The sequence below is a fragment of the Cottoperca gobio genome, chromosome 10, assembly GCF_900634415.1.
Source record: "Cottoperca gobio chromosome 10, fCotGob3.1, whole genome shotgun sequence".
Taxonomy (NCBI): Eukaryota; Metazoa; Chordata; class Actinopteri; order Perciformes; family Bovichtidae; genus Cottoperca; species Cottoperca gobio.
In genome coordinates, this window is record NC_041364.1 from 10,013,303 (window position 1) to 10,031,912 (window position 18,610).

Here is an 18,610-nt window from a genome sequence, read left to right on the forward strand (position 1 = left end):
TCGCTCTCTTCCACACACACACACAGTCGCTCTCTTCCACACACACACACACACACACACACACACACACACACACACACACAGTCGCTCTCTTCCACACACACACACACACACACAGTCGCTCTCTTCCACACACACACACACACACCCGCACACACACACACACACACACACACACACACACACTCACACACAGTCGCTCTCTTCCACACACACACACAGTCGCTCTCTTCCACACACACACACACACCCACACACACACACACACACACACACACCACACACAGTCGCTCTCTTCCACACACACACACACACACACACACACACACACACACACACACAGTCGCTCTCTTCCACACACACACACACACACACACACCCGCACACACACACACACACACACACACACTCACACACAGTCGCTCTCTTCCACACACACACACAGTCGCTCTCTTCCACACACACACACACACACACACACACACACACACACACACACACACACACACACACACACACACACACAGTCGCTCTCTTCCACACACACACACACACACACACACACACACACACACACACACACACACACAGTCGCTCTCTTCCACACACACACACACACACCCGCACACACACACACACACACACACACACACACACACACACACACACACACACACACACACACAGTCGCTCTCTTCCACACACACACACACACACCCGCACACACACACACACACACACACACACACACACACACACACACACACACACACACACACACACACACACACACACAGAAACCACGGGCATACCAGAGAGCCTATATTTAAAATGAGCCCTGGGGATGTTTTTTATTTTCAGCATTTAGACATTCTATCAAAAGTGGTCAATGTGGATACTTGGGTGTAGAGAGAGACTGTGTGTGCGTGTGTGCATGCTGTGTGTGTGTGAGACTGATGGTAAAACGTAGGTATGACAAAAACATAATCATAGCATAGGAATAGCAATGAGTCAACAGCTTTTTCACAATAAAGATAATAAATGCACATTCAGAAAATGAGCATGAGAGTGTGATTACGGAATATTTGAGCCAGACCCAAAGAGGTACAAATTTGCTAAGGCTGCAAAATACCACCTTCTAAACTTGTAACCATTCCAAATATACAGCCCTATCATCCCACGTCTCATTTTCAAAGCCTCTCTTTTCTCCCTCTCTCCTCCCACCACAAATCCCAGAACCTCGAGCAGCAGAGAGAGAGAGAGAGAGAGAGAGAGAGAGAGAGAGAGAGAGAGAGAGAGAGAGAGAGAGAGAGAGAGAGAGAGAGAGAGAGAGAGAGAGAGAGATGAGGGGAGCATTTAAATCTAGCGTTCCGTGAGTGGTCGGGTCGGTGTCTGGAAATCTTTCACATCCTGTTTACGCCGGGCAGATTTCAGCCCAGGAACCACAGAGAGCTGGCACGGCCTCCGCCTGGACACAGCTCCTCTCTCTCTTTTCTATCTGCCTCCTTCTCCTAAAGATCTCAGTCTGCAAAACCTTTCCACGCTGCCTCCTTCATATCAACACCTTCAAACCTGAAGCAAACACGTCTAGTTCGCTTCGCTGCCCACGGCCGCAGGAATATACACAACGAGGTGGAATCAAAATCCTGATAAAAAGAATCCTTTAAATGCATGTGGCCAAATTACACAACACCCTCTTTAATGTCCAAGTACAGGTTTAATACAGCTATGTTGTCATATTTACAGTGTTCTATATCAAACGCAAAGTTCCAGAGAACGAACAAGTTTTCATGCCTGTAAAGAATGGAATAGTTGAGTAAAATTATAACATCTCAAAAGTCTGCTAAAGGTGATCAAACAGTGACAGTGAACAAACGGACGTCTGTCCTCTCGTCATTATTTTTTAAACAGTTTGTAGTTTTGGTCCTGTTATCATTCCCCTGCCTCACCTCGTTCTCTGAACTCAGCGGCACTTGCAGGATTTGACGACCATATTGGAGAGTTGCTCAACACGTGGTGTGCGGCCTATAAAGTACATAATGGTGAGGGGCTGCAGGTCCTGAGGAACGCAGCAGGGCGAGGCGGACGCCTCAGGGTTCAGCTTGTTGTACAGCGGCAGGATCTGACCATCGAAAAGAAAAAAAGGATTAACTTTGATTGTATGTTTTGATCAAGATGATTTAATGCTAAACTCCGGTCTGTTCCGCGCCAGGAGACATCACACTAATATGAACGGGATTGTTTCACATTAAATATTAAGATATTTTTGGTTTTGTGTTTCCTTATTTGTCTCTCAAACAAAACAACAAAAATTCAAAAAACAAACCAAGCAAATCAAATCCTGTAAAAGCTGCTGTCATTGCAGCAAACTTAAGTGTCAAATAATTAAAGAATTAAGAAAATCCAACAAATCTATATAACAACAAAGGGTATGAAGAAAAAGTAAACAGAAGGCTCTGTATTAGTCGGTGAGGCCACAGGCAGCGTCACGAGCTACGAGACAAACAGGCTGTGATTGGAAGCCTATATGTGCTGTCACTGGCTGCTGCGAGGTGACAGCCCATTTATGGCGCTGGGGTTAACCAACCATAGCAAACTGTGGTGTTGAGTCGCCACAAACAATGCACATAAAGCTCATTTAAGGGCAAACGTCACCCGCATTTTAAAGTTTCTGTACATTGAAGTCTGTCTGGAGGTGGATTTGAGTTTGGTCCAAACCAGAAGCGGAAGAGTTACTTCAGTTATTGAAGTTGCTTTTGTTTGTACTGGAGCAACTGTTCATAACTTTCTATTTATAAAATGTGGATCTCTCACGTTGAGAAGTCTGTCAAATTATTATTATTTAAAAAGAAAAAAGGTCATGAATCTCAAGTTTGCTGCAAAATATAATTTGGAAAAAAAAGTTTGCTTTGCTACGACCATGCCCATCTTCGAATCTTCATTTTAAACTCAACTACACGTCTATAAAGGTTCGTAACTGCATCTTGCTATCCCAGTAACAAAATCTAACCACAGACAGATATACAGACAGAAATTGGCAAATTACTCAAATCCTCCTCTGTAGTAGTTCCCGCTACAGTAGGTGTCTCCAGGAACACATTCTGCCCTGATGACACACAGACTCGCGAGCAGAAAATCAATAAATAAACTTCAAACCCCAGTCCTGGTCTTATCTCTTCTTACAGAAATAGAAACTCACCATGTTATAGTGGTTGTTGGCACTCCAGAGGTAAGGACAGTTGCCGGCACAGAAGTTGGCTTTGTAGCCTTTGGGCTCATGGATCCACTTCCAGTTTAGGTCCCTCCTGAAGTCGATGTAGAGCGAGCGTAGGCAGCAGCCTTGTTCTGAGCCTCTGAGACACAACACACACACATGGAAATATTTCAACTCCCATCCTGCTTTTCATGGTCTGCGGCAAGGGCCCAAAGTTGGGTCATGGGAAAATGACAACGGGTCACCATTGAAGCTCCAGCCATCACAAGGTAATGACTATGTAAGGCTGCCAGAGTCTTCCCCTGCAGCGCGAGGTAGTCTAAATAAAACGCTACACGCCTGTTGGCCTGCAGTCTAAACACAGGGTCAATATTGTTAGTTTTTTTTCACACAATAGTCTGCGAAGTTTTAGGTCAGGAGAAAAATTCCAACACCCACCACAACTAGATTTCAGCATTATAAAACTACATGTCAGTGAGTCACACATAACCACACACACTTGCGGCTGGTCAGCGGCCCTACCGGGAGCAGGTTGTGGTGTCTGTGGCGGCCGCCCTCTTCTTGCGGTTCTTCTTGGTCGGGTTGTCCACTCTGTTACTGGGCAGCATGGTGAGGATAAGGTGCGGCGTCTTGGTGCTGAAATCCCCCTGGCCTTTAACCTGCCCGGGCTTTATTATCTGACGAAGCTGCTCATCATCCACACCTACGGAAGGGTTGTTAATAAGATAATAATCCAATGTAAAAGTTAATGTGGTAAATATTGAGTTAAAAGAAGACTATGCATTTCATTTGAATATCTGATATGTGAAGTGATAAGTACAGAAGATAGCTAAGAGTCCTTACGTTGTATAAAAAGGACTTCACTACCCATAATGCTATTGGAACGGAAGAAAAAAGGAACGTGTTTGTTTGAGACATTAGTTCTCTCTTGTTGTTAGCGGACCATATCCAAGGAGCACGTGAATGCACCATTGGCCTTGGCGGAGGTCTGCGCTCTCCGAGTGCCATTCTAGTTCTTAATAAGACGATCTTTGATAGGAATGCAGATATGCTGAGTAAGAAAAGCCAGCTTTGTTCTGTTTTGTCAAGTTCCAGGTTGACAGATCGCTGATTCACCTTTTTCATTTATTTTCTGGTATGCATTATTAACAAGGGTGAAGAAAGTCAGCAGCCAAATTATTGGCACAGAAAGATCTATCTGAAGTGTACAACCAACAGTTGTTAAAGAGGGCCGAATCATCCATTATATCTGACTGTACCCCCCCCCCCCCGACAAACATGAGCCAAAACTAACAGATATAAATTCTTCGCCATTTCACTGCTGAACTCTGTAAAGTATGTGTAGCATCAGCACATCTCAAACCATCCTGTTTTTCTCTTTCTTTAGTTTTCACTAATATTATAACTTGTGTCCTTCATGTGGTTTACTCTTTTTTTTATGTGTGTGTTTTATTATATATGGCTTTTTTTATGTTGTGTGTCTTGCCCTACGTTGTTTTATTGCTACTGCGGCTGAACCCATTGCCCCTCTGGCACAAATAAAGGTCTTGAACAGAAACAGATATACTATATGTATGTATGATACAGTTGTTTTTTAGGCCAGGAATGACAGCCTGCATGCTTATATTTCTGAGCTCAAAACAAGCCCCTACTTGTATTACATCAATATCAAAAGTCGACATTTCTTCCAAGCAGTAAAAAAAACCCCGATTTGGCTCAGAGTGTAAATCCTGAGGAAAACACCATAATTTTGGTCTTAAATGAAGCAACACAGATTCACAGTGTGTGGAAGAACAGTCTCTGCATTATTCCTGTACGATAGTGTGATTCATGAATCATTTTGGAGGCGCCTTGCAGAAGAGTCTCCACTTTGTGTTCACATTTTATGACTTTGTTGCTGTGCTGATAAATTTGACACAAGTGCTTTTAATTTCTCATCTCTATTGCCAATAAGATAAAACTGAGGCTAAGTTCAAAGCTGGGGCAGGCAGTTTATTTTGGGCGCCATTGGGCATGTGTTATGTGTTTATGTGTTGTGGTTAGCTCAACAGCTAATTTTCACATTGGCCCAAATACAACTAATGTTGCATGCTGACCAGTCATTCACAAACAACCCACATCTACAGAAACTTCTGGAAAGTCTTTCTCAATGAAATGAAACAGCTTCTCTGGAACAGGAGGTCAAACTACTCAGCATTTATTCTGTAGAAGGCTTGAAAATTGTTCCTCTAGTAAAAAAAAATCTTTATTATTTTTATTTATTTGTTTATTTATAAGTAAAGGCCCTGTCACACATATCCGTATGACAGAAACGTATGAAAATTTGTCAGAGTCCAAATACGTCCAACTTTTCATCGTATCGGAAAAGTGAACATATACAGATACGCATGTCTAACCTAGTGATAGAGTATCACTTACTAATACAAAATGTATCAGACGAATACCCAACGAATGCATAAGATATACAAAAATATGGCGTATACTAAATATCGGCAACACGCTGGTGTACGTAGATATAAGGTAAGGTATAAGTAGTATTCGTTAAGAGCTCGCTGTGTTACGCTGGGGTGCGTTGTTGAACGCTGATGTTTTGAGAATGTTCAAAATTACCGGACGTACCCGACGTGTGCTTCATAAGATATGCCGACGTTACGTTACGTTAGACATACGTGAATACGGAATACGTACGTGAATATTTACCTACGTAAATATAGTACGTGAATACCTACCTACGTAAATACAGTACGTGAATACCTACGTGACTACGTTAGAGGTACGTTAGATATAGGCTACGTCGGCTGACGGTGAATCCTACAGCCAGTTATTGATAACGAGTGGATAACCTATTCCTACCCTATGTTAACATTATGCCTGACGACGGAGTAACTTATTAACGTGTTTCTACAGTACAGCTAGCGTTCAGCATGTTAGCCGTTCTCCAGCATCAGCATGACGTGAACCAGATGGCACTTTTCCAGCTCCGTTGGCCAGACGCTCTGATACGTTTTAAATAGGTAAGTGATACGCTATCAATGTTTGACATATGTATAATAATTCTTTATGTATTCGTTATGTGTACGTCAGCTACAACAACGCTGTGGTAAAGTTGGACGTATTTGGACTCTGACACATTTTGAGCTAATTTTCATATACGCTGGCATGTTTCTGTCATACGGAACTGTGTGACAGGGCCGTATGTCTGGCGTGTTCGGTGTAACGTCTGCGTCCTTCAAACGATCACAACTTACCCTTAATTTATATCAACCTATTGTCGATATTTCGTATGCGCCGGCATTCGTTTCTGTCATACGGATATGTGTGACAGGGCCTTAAAGAGAGACTGACAGTTGCAGAAGCAGTGTCCGATATACTGTAAACGTATATAGCTAAAGATATGTTCCGACACTAGTCCTTTGATAGTTCAAGTAATCATTAAAATGACATGTTACAGTTTTACATATTAAAATGTTTATATACACTATATACACTGTGGGTTAATCAAAGTCTCAGAAGGCTGCTCTAGTCATGCACTCTGCACCTACATATATGAGTACCACGACTTGGCTAACATAATATGCATTGAAAAAAGGAAGTGCAGCAAACCTGCAAAGAGAGCCTCCAGCTCCTCACTCTTGTTGGGAACAATGTTGTTGGTGGCCGGGACGAAGGTGCAGCAGGGACAGTGGACGCCCAACTTCAGGCCGAGATTATTCTCTGATCAGTAGGAAGGACACGCATCGAGATCAACTGATGGAGATGAAGTTCACAAACACCGTATATACATAAATATGAATCATGATGTGGAGGAAGCGCTGAGGCAAACCTGGATCTGACACCCAGTCCTTGATGGTTTCGGTGACGCCCACAGAGATCCAGGCTCCCTTCGTCTTCAGCTGAACAGTGCGGGAGTCAATATAACGTTGAGTGGATGTGCTCTCTTCATCCGGCTTCAGCAGCTGATATAACACACACACACACACACACACACACACACAGTTATAATAATGAGGTGTAAATCACAAACACCACCATCTCACGTTGGATAAAATAAATAATAATTTACAGCTTAAAACAATCTGAAATATATTGAAAGGCTCTTCCAAGACAATGGGGGCATTTCTTTGCCTATTTATTCCTGAATGAGACCCCATTTTATTAAAATTTGTATTCTGACCTGGAAGGTGAGTTTATTATGTTTACTGCAAAATGTGAAATATGACCACGATGTCTGTTTGTCTTGTAGTTGCTTTGTGTTTGTTGTTTTTTCTATTGCACTACTATAACATGTCACTCACAAGTGCTTTAACATTATTGTCAATTTTTGTATGAAAATCACTAAACAAAGTGCAATAAAACACACACGGAGTAAGACAGTGATGTAGCTGCCATAAAGATAGTCAGTAAATATTATAATTTCCTCCGTGGTGAAGGGGGCAGTGAGTTCATCTTCCTTCATTTTTAAATGAATGGCACAGAGCCTAACACTGTGTGCCATGGAAACCAACAACAACCTGCACATTTTCCATCAGGCATGTCAATTATGTTTACTCACTTTCCCGGGGCCAAACATACTTCTGTGCAAGGTGTGAAATGTGAAATGTGATTTTAAAGAAGCATGGATCCTTTATATTTGCAGAAAATGTTTATTTGGATGTAAAAGCTTAAAAAGACATAGAAGTTCAAAGGGTATATGAAATTCTGAAAATATTAAACTGATTTAGTGGATCACACTGAGAGAGTGGATAGAGACTAAAAATGTGCCCCAAAACTTTTTATTTTTGTTTTCTTTTAGGTTTGTTTGTTTGTTTATACAATAATCTGTTGGTTTTATATGTTTATAAATGTTGAAATCCTCAATAAAAACTAAAGTGAAAAGAGAGACAATTGTTTCTCACTGATTTCATGTTGGTCATGTTGGTTCTGCTGCAGTCCAAGAGGTGTATTGTTGTTTACCTGATAGATCTCCACTCTCTGCTCGGAGGCCCGGGCCTGCGGGTTGGGAGCTCTGAAGATCCTGAACTCAGCCTTCACCAGCGTGCTGTTGGTCAGGTCCACTCCGCTGACGTCGAAGTGGACGACTCTGTAATGTGGGCTAGGGGCTGCTGGATGTACCACATCTGGATGAAAAAAAACATAAAAAGGATGACTAATGATCCAACAACATCTCATGCCCTCTCTCACAATGTTATATTTATAGTATTTTGTTAAAAAGCGCTGTGGGGCTGAGGCATTGTCTCGGACATAATAACTGATGATGAGTCTCTCAAAACTAAATTATAGGTTTGGACGTAGTGAGTAAATGCTTCTGGTCTTATGTTTAATATACGGGAGATTGTTGCATTTTAATGTATGAAACATCACCTCCCAACTAGACAGGTGTGTAATTATGTATTATATTATTAAGTATCCAGTACCATTAATCCTAAAATCTCCCATCAAAGCTTTGTTTCTATTCGTATGAGCAGCCGGCAGTTTGTCACTACAGTGTCGCCCTGAAGGCATCAGAGTTCACTGCCTTGCTCAAAGGTACGTCTGCAGTAGCTGTTGAAGGAGGGGGCAGGATTACTCCTAATAAGTTCACCACTGTTGTTCTTCACTCCGTGCACTGTACCCGACAGCTCTAGATACTAGTTACCATTCATATAAAACATTTTAGAGATGGTCTTAGATTTTGTAAATCCTAACATGGTATAAGTGTTTTAAAGGCTGCATTACAGTAAAGCGATGTACTTTTCTAAACTTACCAGACTGTTCTAGCTGTTCTAATATTTGCCTTTACACACTTAGTCATTATATCCACATCACTGATGAATATTTATCAAAAATATCATTGTAAATATTCAGTGAAAGCACCAACTGTACAATATTGTCGTAATATCGATGTTGAGGTATTTGGTCATAAATAGTGATATTTGATTTTCTCTACATCGCCTAGCCCTAGTTAGAACCACCTGGATCAGATACATTATGTAACCGTCGGGAAAAGACCATTTTGCACTTTAATAAAGTCAATTTTTCTGCTAATACACCTGTACTATTACTTGAGTAACATTTTGAATTCAGCATTTTTACTTGCACATACTTTTAATTGAGTGGGATCTGAATACTTTCAACACAGTATGAGAAATGGTACTGATGGAGGTGAAGCCTAATCAGTCAGTGCACTTTATTCTAAATATATGATAAGCTACATAGAAGAAAAAGGATGAATAGGGTTGGAACTAACAATTGTTTTCATTATCGATTAATCTGATGATTCTTTTTTACATTAATCAATTAATCGTTTGATCCAAAAAGAAGTCAGAAAATCCATCCCAGTTTCTCAACGTTCAAGGTGATGTCTCGAAATGTCTTGTTCTGTCAGTCCAAAACCAGAAGACATTCAGTTTAATATGATATGAAATAGAGAAAAGCTGGAAGTCTCCAAAGTTGAGGCTGGAAACACCATTTTCTGCATGAAATTACTCAAACGATTAATCGATTGTCAAAATAGTTGGCGATTTTTTTTCAGTCGATCAACTATTTGATTAGTCAACTAATCTAATCGCTGTAGCTCTAAATGATAATGCTAAGTTAAAACTATAACAAATAGGACTGCTGCTATTGCTTTTATTAATTATTGGATATACTTCAAAATAAATAATATAAGAAGCAAAAATGACTCTTTAGTTGTGTTTAAAGCAGTTTATAACTTATTTAAAAAAAGGTTCTTTTTGGGCCCCCTTCAGTGACCCATAAGCACCCCGGACCACACATTGAGAACCTCATACATGGACTCACTTGTGTCGGTACGTTGGGGCAGCATGTCAATCCTCTGCACCTCTTTGGCATAATAGTCCTCTTCGCTGCTCTCGCGCTCGCACGCGGACTCGGCCAGACGCACGCGCTCCTTCAGCAGCTCCCGCGTGCTGTTGTAGAGCAGCACGACCTCCGGGGGCACGGAGCCAGCCGGCGGGTCCTCGTCGTCCTTGTCCGGAGGGCTGCGGATGCGGAGCTTGCTGAGGATCTGCCCGCGCACCGCCTCAATGCGCCGGGACTTTTGCGCGTCCAGGTTGATGGAGTGGCACGTGTTGAAGCCCTCCACCAGCAACACACCGGAGAACCGGAGCAGCAGCAGCAGCAGCGCGAGGTGGAGGAGCCACATTGTCCGGTGAGGAGACGGAGGGACAGAGAGGTCGTGGAGGAAATCCAGTTGAAACACTGAGGGTCACTGTGGGAGTCTAACGTCACTAAAGCTGAGTCCCAAAAACTAAGAATGTAGAAATATGTGCGTAAAGTGGTTTAAAACTGAAACCAAACCTCCAAAACGACTGGAATAAAAAGCCAAAAAATATCCAGTTCTAACGGACTATTGTGGTCAAAACTACTTTCTGTGGAAAGAAAAAACACATCTGCTGATTTTACTTTTATTCTGCTACGGTAATTTTATAAAAGTGTTCATATATACGTCTGCTTATTTGACCACCAAATACATAAAGAGGCATTGTCGATTATTCTTTAGTAATAATTTAAGTTATTACATGTAAAACCAGCAGATACGTAATAGACCTGCTTCTACACGGCAAATGGTATAACACTACAACCAAACTCCACTGTGCAATTATCACATTTAGTGATTGGAAGTTCAGCAGACTCGTGCGCTCGAAAGTTCCGGTGTTGTCCCGTGCCGGTGCGTGCGCGCTTTCCACGTGTAAAAGTAAATATATTTTATTACAGTCTAACCGATAAGTCAAGTTTCATCCGTGTCCGTTGTCCGTCGTCCATCCTCGGATAATTGAACAGCTTTCATGAGAAAAGACTCATCACAGGAGCTCAGCCCATGTCGCAAATTCTCCAAACAAAAAACTTCATCTCACTTCATCTGAAGCGGCACGGCTCGTGTGCATTCACCTCCGAAAGACCCATTTGTGGAGCAAAAAACTTGCCCATACCCACTTCCAGAAAATCTACTTAAAGCTTTAAAAACAAAACAAATAAGGTCCTCTCATTCCCCGGTATATGTAAACAGAAAGCAGCCTGCACTGAAACGTTGGAACTGTTGATTTATGTTGGAAAAACCATGCTGGGCCTGTTAATCTCATATAAACATCAAAACACGGAAAAAGTCAGACGACATAAAAAGTTATGACGCAGAAAAACATATGAAAGAAGTCCTTGTGCTGGGAATAAAATAACGTTACTGTAAATTGCAGATCCCCGGTCTAAACGAGCTCCAGCCAGGAAGCACTGCTAAAAAACACTGAGACCTGCTGCATGATGGGACTCCCATTATTCTCTGTGAGCAATGCTCAGACAGAGGGAGGAGGTGGAGGAGGGAGGGACTGGATGTGAGAGAGGTGGTGGTGGGGTGGGGTGCCACCAACGTCAAGGGAGTGTGTGATTATGTAGGCAAGAGCCATCTCGTTCTCTCTCTTTCTGTCTCTCGCTCACTCTCTCACACACATTTTGCAATTTCTTCTCCCCACAAAAATGCTTGCACCACCCTCCCTCTGCAGGTAAACACCCAGATTTAAATGAATAGTTTTTACGTTTTGGGAAATATACATATTCGCTTTCTTACCCAGCGTTAGATGACAAGATTTATAACAGTGCAGTAATTATGAAGCCAGCCTAGAAGCCAACTGTCAGCTTCATATTTACTGCCCAGAAGCCAGAAAGCCAAGAAGCATATTTCCCAAAAATGTAAATCTTTACACTTCAAAAGGATCAAATAGAAGATGGGGAAATGTTTTAGTCCATGCCAGTGATTTCAAAACACAGCTTCAGGAAGGATCTCAGTGCAATTTTCATCTTAGACTCAATCATGCCTGTAGCTTTAAGGCTTATCCTAATGTTAATAAATCACTCCCCAGCCCATCCCTTTTTTATCTTTATCTTTTCTAACTTTCATTCGAGGCCCTTTCTTTCCTCTGTTCCTCTTTCGGTCTCTTTGTTAATTACAGCTCAGAACTTGGAGAGGACTGTTAATCTGTCAGGGTGGTTTTTATTGCTGCTCTGCTGCCATCCCATTATACCATTATTATAGTTGCGGGTACAGACCTGTAATTACTGTAAGTAGAAGGAAAAGGTAGGAGACTCAGGCTGCCTCAAGGCTTCTGGTCAGGGCGAACCCCCCGCTTCATTGTCTGTCTTGGCAAGGTTTCTATAAATGATAACGCCGCCTGCAAACAAACAAGCTCCTGTTCTAACTTGACAGCTGAGAAGTGACTGAAAAGACACTTAATTTGTCTCTTCCTTTCAGTATTATAAAAGACCAGACAAACCGTGGGGCATCTCAGATCACAGGAGCCCGCTCAGGTGGGGTGTTGTGTGTTTGTGTGTTGCTATGTGTGGCATATAAAAAAAAAGAAAGAAAGACTTCCTCAAAAACAACTTCTAGCCCGCCTGCTTTTTTCTGCCTCTTTTCCTCAAAGTCAAATATAGAGAAGCCACTGCCACGTCATCCGGCCCTCAGCACTTTCTTAAAACACTGAGAGAGGGCGAGATGGGCTTCAGAGCTTGCCTCCCACTAATGGAGCCTCATATATTTTAGCATGTCTGTAATATAAGTGAATCCATATTTTCCACAAAAACCTAAAACAATTTTGGCTTGTCGTGGAAATCAAGACAGTTTTATTGAAAAAAAGAAAGAACCCAAACAGTTACAAAAATAAATACAGATAAAACCACTGGGTGAAACATTTCCATCTGTTATCCTTAAAATCTTTTTTCTCCATTGGCAGCATCAGCCACTTAGATATCATAACAATCAACCAAACAGTGTGGCCTGTTTTCTCAGCGCACCAACTTAAAGTCCGACCTCCCTCCTCTCTGAATACCCAAAATCCCGTCTCAGTGACAGCTCGGGGTGAGTCTGTGTGAGTCTACACCTCGTCCTCGCTCAGCAGCATGTTGGGGATTCCTCTGGATATCGGGAACTCTCGTCCTGATTCCGGGCACCGCAGACAGCCCTCGATCACCTCCACCTGCAACACACACAGACCACGATAAGAGTTTAGAGACCAACACTAGATGTCACCACAGAGCAAAATACAAAAAAGTATTTGGACACCCTGGTCTGTTTCTGCCATACTTTTGGTTTGGCACAGGCCTCCAAGTTCCAATTGGCGAGCTCACCTGCAGGCATGTGTGTGCTAGCGCAGGAAAAGATGCCACAGACAAAAACAGTTTTGTGTTTTATGAGTAAGGAAATGCATTCAACACATTTTTTTGGACCTCAAGGAGTTACACAATTTGTTTTGGTGAGTAACTTTTGTTTACAAGAAATTGTTTGAACAGTTTGGGGAAGCCCCTTTCCTGTTTCAACATGACAAGGCACAAAGCCAGGTCCACACTGGAATCCATTTCCAAGTCTGGTGTGGAAGAACTTGACTGGCCTGCAGAGTCCTGACCTCAACCTCATTCAACACCCCACAGATGAACTGGAACCAGTGTTGGACTTCACTAATGCTCTTGTGGCTGAATGGGAGAAAATCCCTGCAGCCAGGATCCAAAATCGTGTGGACAGTCTTCCCAGAACAGTAAAGGCTGTCATGGCAGCACAAAGTGGCTATGACATAGCGGGCGGCTGTGGCTCGGGAGGAAGAACGGGCTTTCCACTAATTACAGGGTTGACGGTGCGATCTCTGGCTCCCCCATCGGCATCAGTGTGTGAATGAGAGGCAGAGTATAAAGCTCTTTGTTTGTTAATGTAGAAACGTGTAGTCTATTTACCGTTAAAGCCAATAGTTTTGGAATGAGATGTTCAACAATGAAATGTGTGTAATGTTTGGAAGTCGACATACTTTGACCGTGCAGTGTACATATTGAGGTTAGAATAACGTCTAAAATGTAAGTATTTTAGTTCCCGTCTTTGATCTCAACATAAATGGCACTCTCCTCCGCTGAATGGACGTGGTGCAGTTATGAAAAACAAGACACTGTGCAGGAAACAACCACATCAAAGCTTTGCTGCTAATTGCTATTGCCAGTAATAGAAATAGGATGTGAAGTGCCAACTGTACCTTTCTGTGTAACTGTGCGAGGGAATTATGTAAGCTGTTTCACTAAACTGTAAGCTGGTTCTACACAAGAGCTCTCATAATCTCATTTACTGTGTTAAGTGAAACAAGCAAAGGAAACAATTCTGGGATCCACACAGTAAGTAATAAAGAATGGAGAAGTGATTTCAGGCTTGTGGAGATTCTTTGGTTTGATTGAAATTTAAAGAGCTAAACAACTTGTGAATTTGAATATCTTCGTTACCATGGCGAAAAGAACTACAGCTGCACCAAATAGTCGGTGAATTGATTAGTCGATCGACAGAACATTTACATATTTCGATAATCGAATAATGGTTTCAGTCATTAAACATTCTCTGGTTCCAGATTCTCCCATGTGAGGACTTTTATATCATCCATCCATCCATCGTCTACCGCTTATCCGGGATCGGGTCGCGGGGGCAGCAGCTCCAGTAAGGAACCCCAATTCTTCCCTTCTCCGGGCCACATCCTCCAGCTCCGACTGGGGGATCCTGAGGCGTTCCCAGGCCAGTGAGGAGATATAATCTCTCCACCGAGTCCTGGGTCTTCCCCGGGGTCTCCTCCCAGCTGGACGTGCCTGGAACACCTCCCTAGGGAGGCGCCCAGGTGGCATCCTTACTAGATGCCCGAACCACCTCAACTGGCTCCTTTCAACGTAAAGGAGCAGCGGCTTTTATATCAGTTTAAACTAAATGTTTCTGGGTTTTAAACTGTTGCTTGGACAAGACAAGACATCTGAAGACGTCTAAAAATATGTTTAACTATATTTAAAAGACCAAAAGATTAATCAAAGTAATTGATGAAACAATCGGCAGATAATTTGATAATGAAAGAATTGTTGGTCACGGCCCTAATAACATTCATAGGCATCCTGTTACTACATATTGTAGTAATAGTTACCAGTCAAGAAACAGCCACCGCTGCAGACAGGAATGACTGTTTCTCACCTCTAATAGCACTCTGTGCACTTTCTTCAGGAACTCTTCGTTGTTCTCATATTCTGGCACCAGCTCAGCCGGCAGGTCTTGCCGTTGACCCAACTAAAGAGGGAATAGAGACAGTGTTGAAACAGGGCAGTGGTAAATTCACACACACAATACCCAACACTCAGGAGAACACACTTTGTTAACCCTTCCTTCATCTGCAACCCCCCCCCTCACATCGAGTCTACTCCTATAAAAAAGATCATAAAGTGAGATTTATTTCCCATTATGGAACACAGGACAACATCTTACAGTGAATCAGAGAAAATATAGGTTTTTGTTACGTCTCTCTGGAATACTCCAAAATTGTATCCATGTTTGTAACGTGAGATATTTCAAGTTCTGACTCGCCTCCTCTGCAGCCTGAACCAGAGCGCTCCACTCCAGTTTGGGGATCATCCGGCTGACAAACTGAGGGTTGAAGTCCACCTCATTCACCTTCACCTCAGTTGCCTGCACAAAGAAAACATCAGGAGGAAACAACGCAGATTATTAGTGAGGACATTCAGGGTCTTCAAACGCATTACAGCTGTGCTCAAAATCACTTCCTCTGCCGTTTGTTCCCTACTATCACTGACAAAAACACCTGATAATTTATTCTACAGGGGTCAATAAATTGACATTTTCCAGGTACAATATACTATCACGTGTGTAATTTACACATCTGTAAGCATTACTTAGTCAAAACTCTGGTGGACATGCTCTCTGTTAAGGGTATTTTAGAGGGCATTATATTGCATATTTTTCATATTGAAAATTCAGAAACTCAAACTAAATGGCAGAAGTTGAATATATTACACTACGTAGCAAACAGGGTGCGTGATATTGACCACAGAAGTATCAAAAATATTCTGTAATAATAAATAACATTGAAATCCAATATACAAATTAGACATAAAGCTACATGGATCATCATTATATCTGTCATTATAGCAATACTTTCTGGTGTGATATGCATGATTGGCTAGAATCCAATTTTACCCAAAAATTATATTACATTTGGAATCATAGTAGACAATAAGAAACATTTACTTATTTTGAATACTTTATTTATTTTAGTTTTTGTCTTTAAAATAAACGTAAATGTATTTACTAAATGTATTGTATTTATTTAAATGATTTCTAAAAAGAAATCAAACAACTACTAAACATTATGAATGTCTTAAAAGTTATTATATAAGCAAGCTAACGGATTTCTTCTAATAACTATATAAATATATATATTTTTTTTCCTCTTTTATTTGGTAATACATGGTTTACATGGTGCTCCCCGCTTTCTAAAGAGCCTACTACTGATATTCACTTGCCATATATTGTTGGACTAATAATAATAATAATAATAATAATAATAATAATAATAATAATAATAATAAGACATAAAGTTACAGGTGTAATTCTAATTTAGTTTTGCATATTTTAAAACAATCTGTTTATTTTTGCTGTTTAAGGAGAGGATGTTTCTTTCCTGCTGCTAGCTTGCCAACCTATAACGTTACTTGGCTTGTTATTGAACGTCACAAGTTGTAACATAATCAAACAAACACCCATCACATGTCCAATGACACAGTACAAAATGCAAAATGCAAAAAAATAAAACAAAACATTATGACGCTTTCAGTCACTAGTGTTAGCATTAGCTACGTAGTTAGCCAGGTGTTGACATTTTACCTTGATGAGCAGCGGGTATCCTTTAACGACTCCCTTCACGTGGGATGTCAACAAGTTGTGCGTGAGTAGCTTCATGTTTACAAACAGCTGTCACTGGTTCAAATGTATTTTTTGGATAAATATATAAAGATATTGACAGTTGTATCGTCTGTGTATGAAAAAAAAATCACACGGCAGCGTTTACATGTGGACCGGAAGTGAGGCTGTTGCAACGCTATAAACGTTCCCCGAAGTTTTAACTCTACCTACCGTTGGTTCCTTGGTTATTATAGCCGGTGTTTAGCTTTTAAAAATATTATTTTGTGCAGGGACTTTCAAATATATATAAATATATACATACATATATACATACATATATATATACACACATATATATACATATATATATACACATATATATATATAAATATATACATATATACATAATATACATATATATATATATATATATATATAGATATATATATATATATATACATATATATATATATATATATCAGATATACAGAAATAGGACAGAGATACATATATAGATAGAGAGAAATAGATGAAGAGACAGAAGATAAGAGAAATAGAGACATAAAAATATAAAGATAGATAGATAAGTAGAAATGACATCAGAGAGAATTTATATACAAAAGATACATAGATAGATATAGTAGATACAGAAATATAGAGATAATAAATAATAGATATACAGAAATAAATATAGAGAGAGACATATAGAGATATATACAGACATATAGATATATAAAAATAGTACATATATAAATAGATATACATACATATATATACATCATATATATATATATAAATATATACTATATATATAATGTATAGAATATTATAATAATATATAACATTATACTACATATATATATACATACATATATATATATACTATAATATATACATAATTATCATATATACATATATACATATATCTATATACATACATACATATATATACATAATATATGAAAATATATGAAAGTTAATCCATCACGTTATCTAACAAATTGTTTATTTTAAATACTGTAACCAAGAAACCCGTTTTATTTTGACTATGTATGCACTAAGATTGAAACACTCTTATATGTGTGTGTGTGAGTTCTGAGATGCACTTTAAATTACCCATTTTCTCTTGATTAGCCTTTGATATGTTGTAGCAACAATATTACTTGCAGCTAACTGAATACATGTTAGTTGCATTGTTTTATAGGTATTCGGTGTTGAGATGGTGCAAATATTGTTAGTACATATCTAATATCTTTCTAATAGGGTCCTTGGTATATTCTCTATTTTGTCAGGGGTCCTTGGCTGAAAAACAACCGAGAACACTCGGAACACTAAAGTTTAGTGTATCCCATGCTGAAAAAATCAAACTAGAGACAGTGTGACACACTGTAACAACTTAATAATATTCACAATAACCCGTGGTAAAACTAGTACTCAGATTGTTTACTCTAGTTAAAGTAGAAATAAAACGTTTAGAAATGGCCCATTACAATGAAAAATCCTGCATTCAAATTTCACAGTATAATTGAGAAAATAATATTATTACATGTATTTAATAATATTATTTTCTCAATAATATTAAAATATTAAATATTTAAATGTTAAAATGAGCTCAATCTCAAATGCGGCTTACATGTTAATGCATCAGTAACAACAACCAATGTATTACATGTATTTGTTTCTGATGCATTAACATGTAAGCCGCA

The 18,610-nt window shown here is 40.1% G+C and overlaps 2 protein-coding genes across 2 annotated transcripts; both read right to left on the minus strand.

Annotated features, from left to right (window-relative positions):
- Positions 1-1,753: 1,753 nt before the first annotated feature.
- Positions 1,754-11,448, minus strand: tgfb5 (transforming growth factor, beta 5). The gene is made up of 7 exons (XM_029441666.1): positions 9,995-11,448; positions 8,168-8,331; positions 7,038-7,170; positions 6,818-6,928; positions 3,737-3,917; positions 3,200-3,353; positions 1,754-2,122 (listed from the first exon to the last, which is right to left on the minus strand). The coding sequence occupies exons 1-7, from the start codon at positions 10,356-10,358 to the stop codon at positions 1,964-1,966; spliced, it is 1,266 nt and encodes a 421-aa protein (XP_029297526.1). The 5' UTR covers positions 10,359-11,448; the 3' UTR covers positions 1,754-1,963.
- A 1,348-nt stretch (positions 11,449-12,796) lies between these two features.
- trmt112 (tRNA methyltransferase activator subunit 11-2) lies at positions 12,797-17,119 on the minus strand. Its single transcript, XM_029441699.1, has 4 exons — positions 16,887-17,119; positions 15,570-15,671; positions 15,183-15,275; positions 12,797-13,179 (listed from the first exon to the last, which is right to left on the minus strand). Exons 1-4 carry the CDS (start codon positions 16,959-16,961, stop codon positions 13,078-13,080), a joined length of 372 nt encoding a protein of 123 aa, XP_029297559.1. The 5' UTR covers positions 16,962-17,119; the 3' UTR covers positions 12,797-13,077.
- Between the last annotated feature and the right edge of the window lie 1,491 nt (positions 17,120-18,610).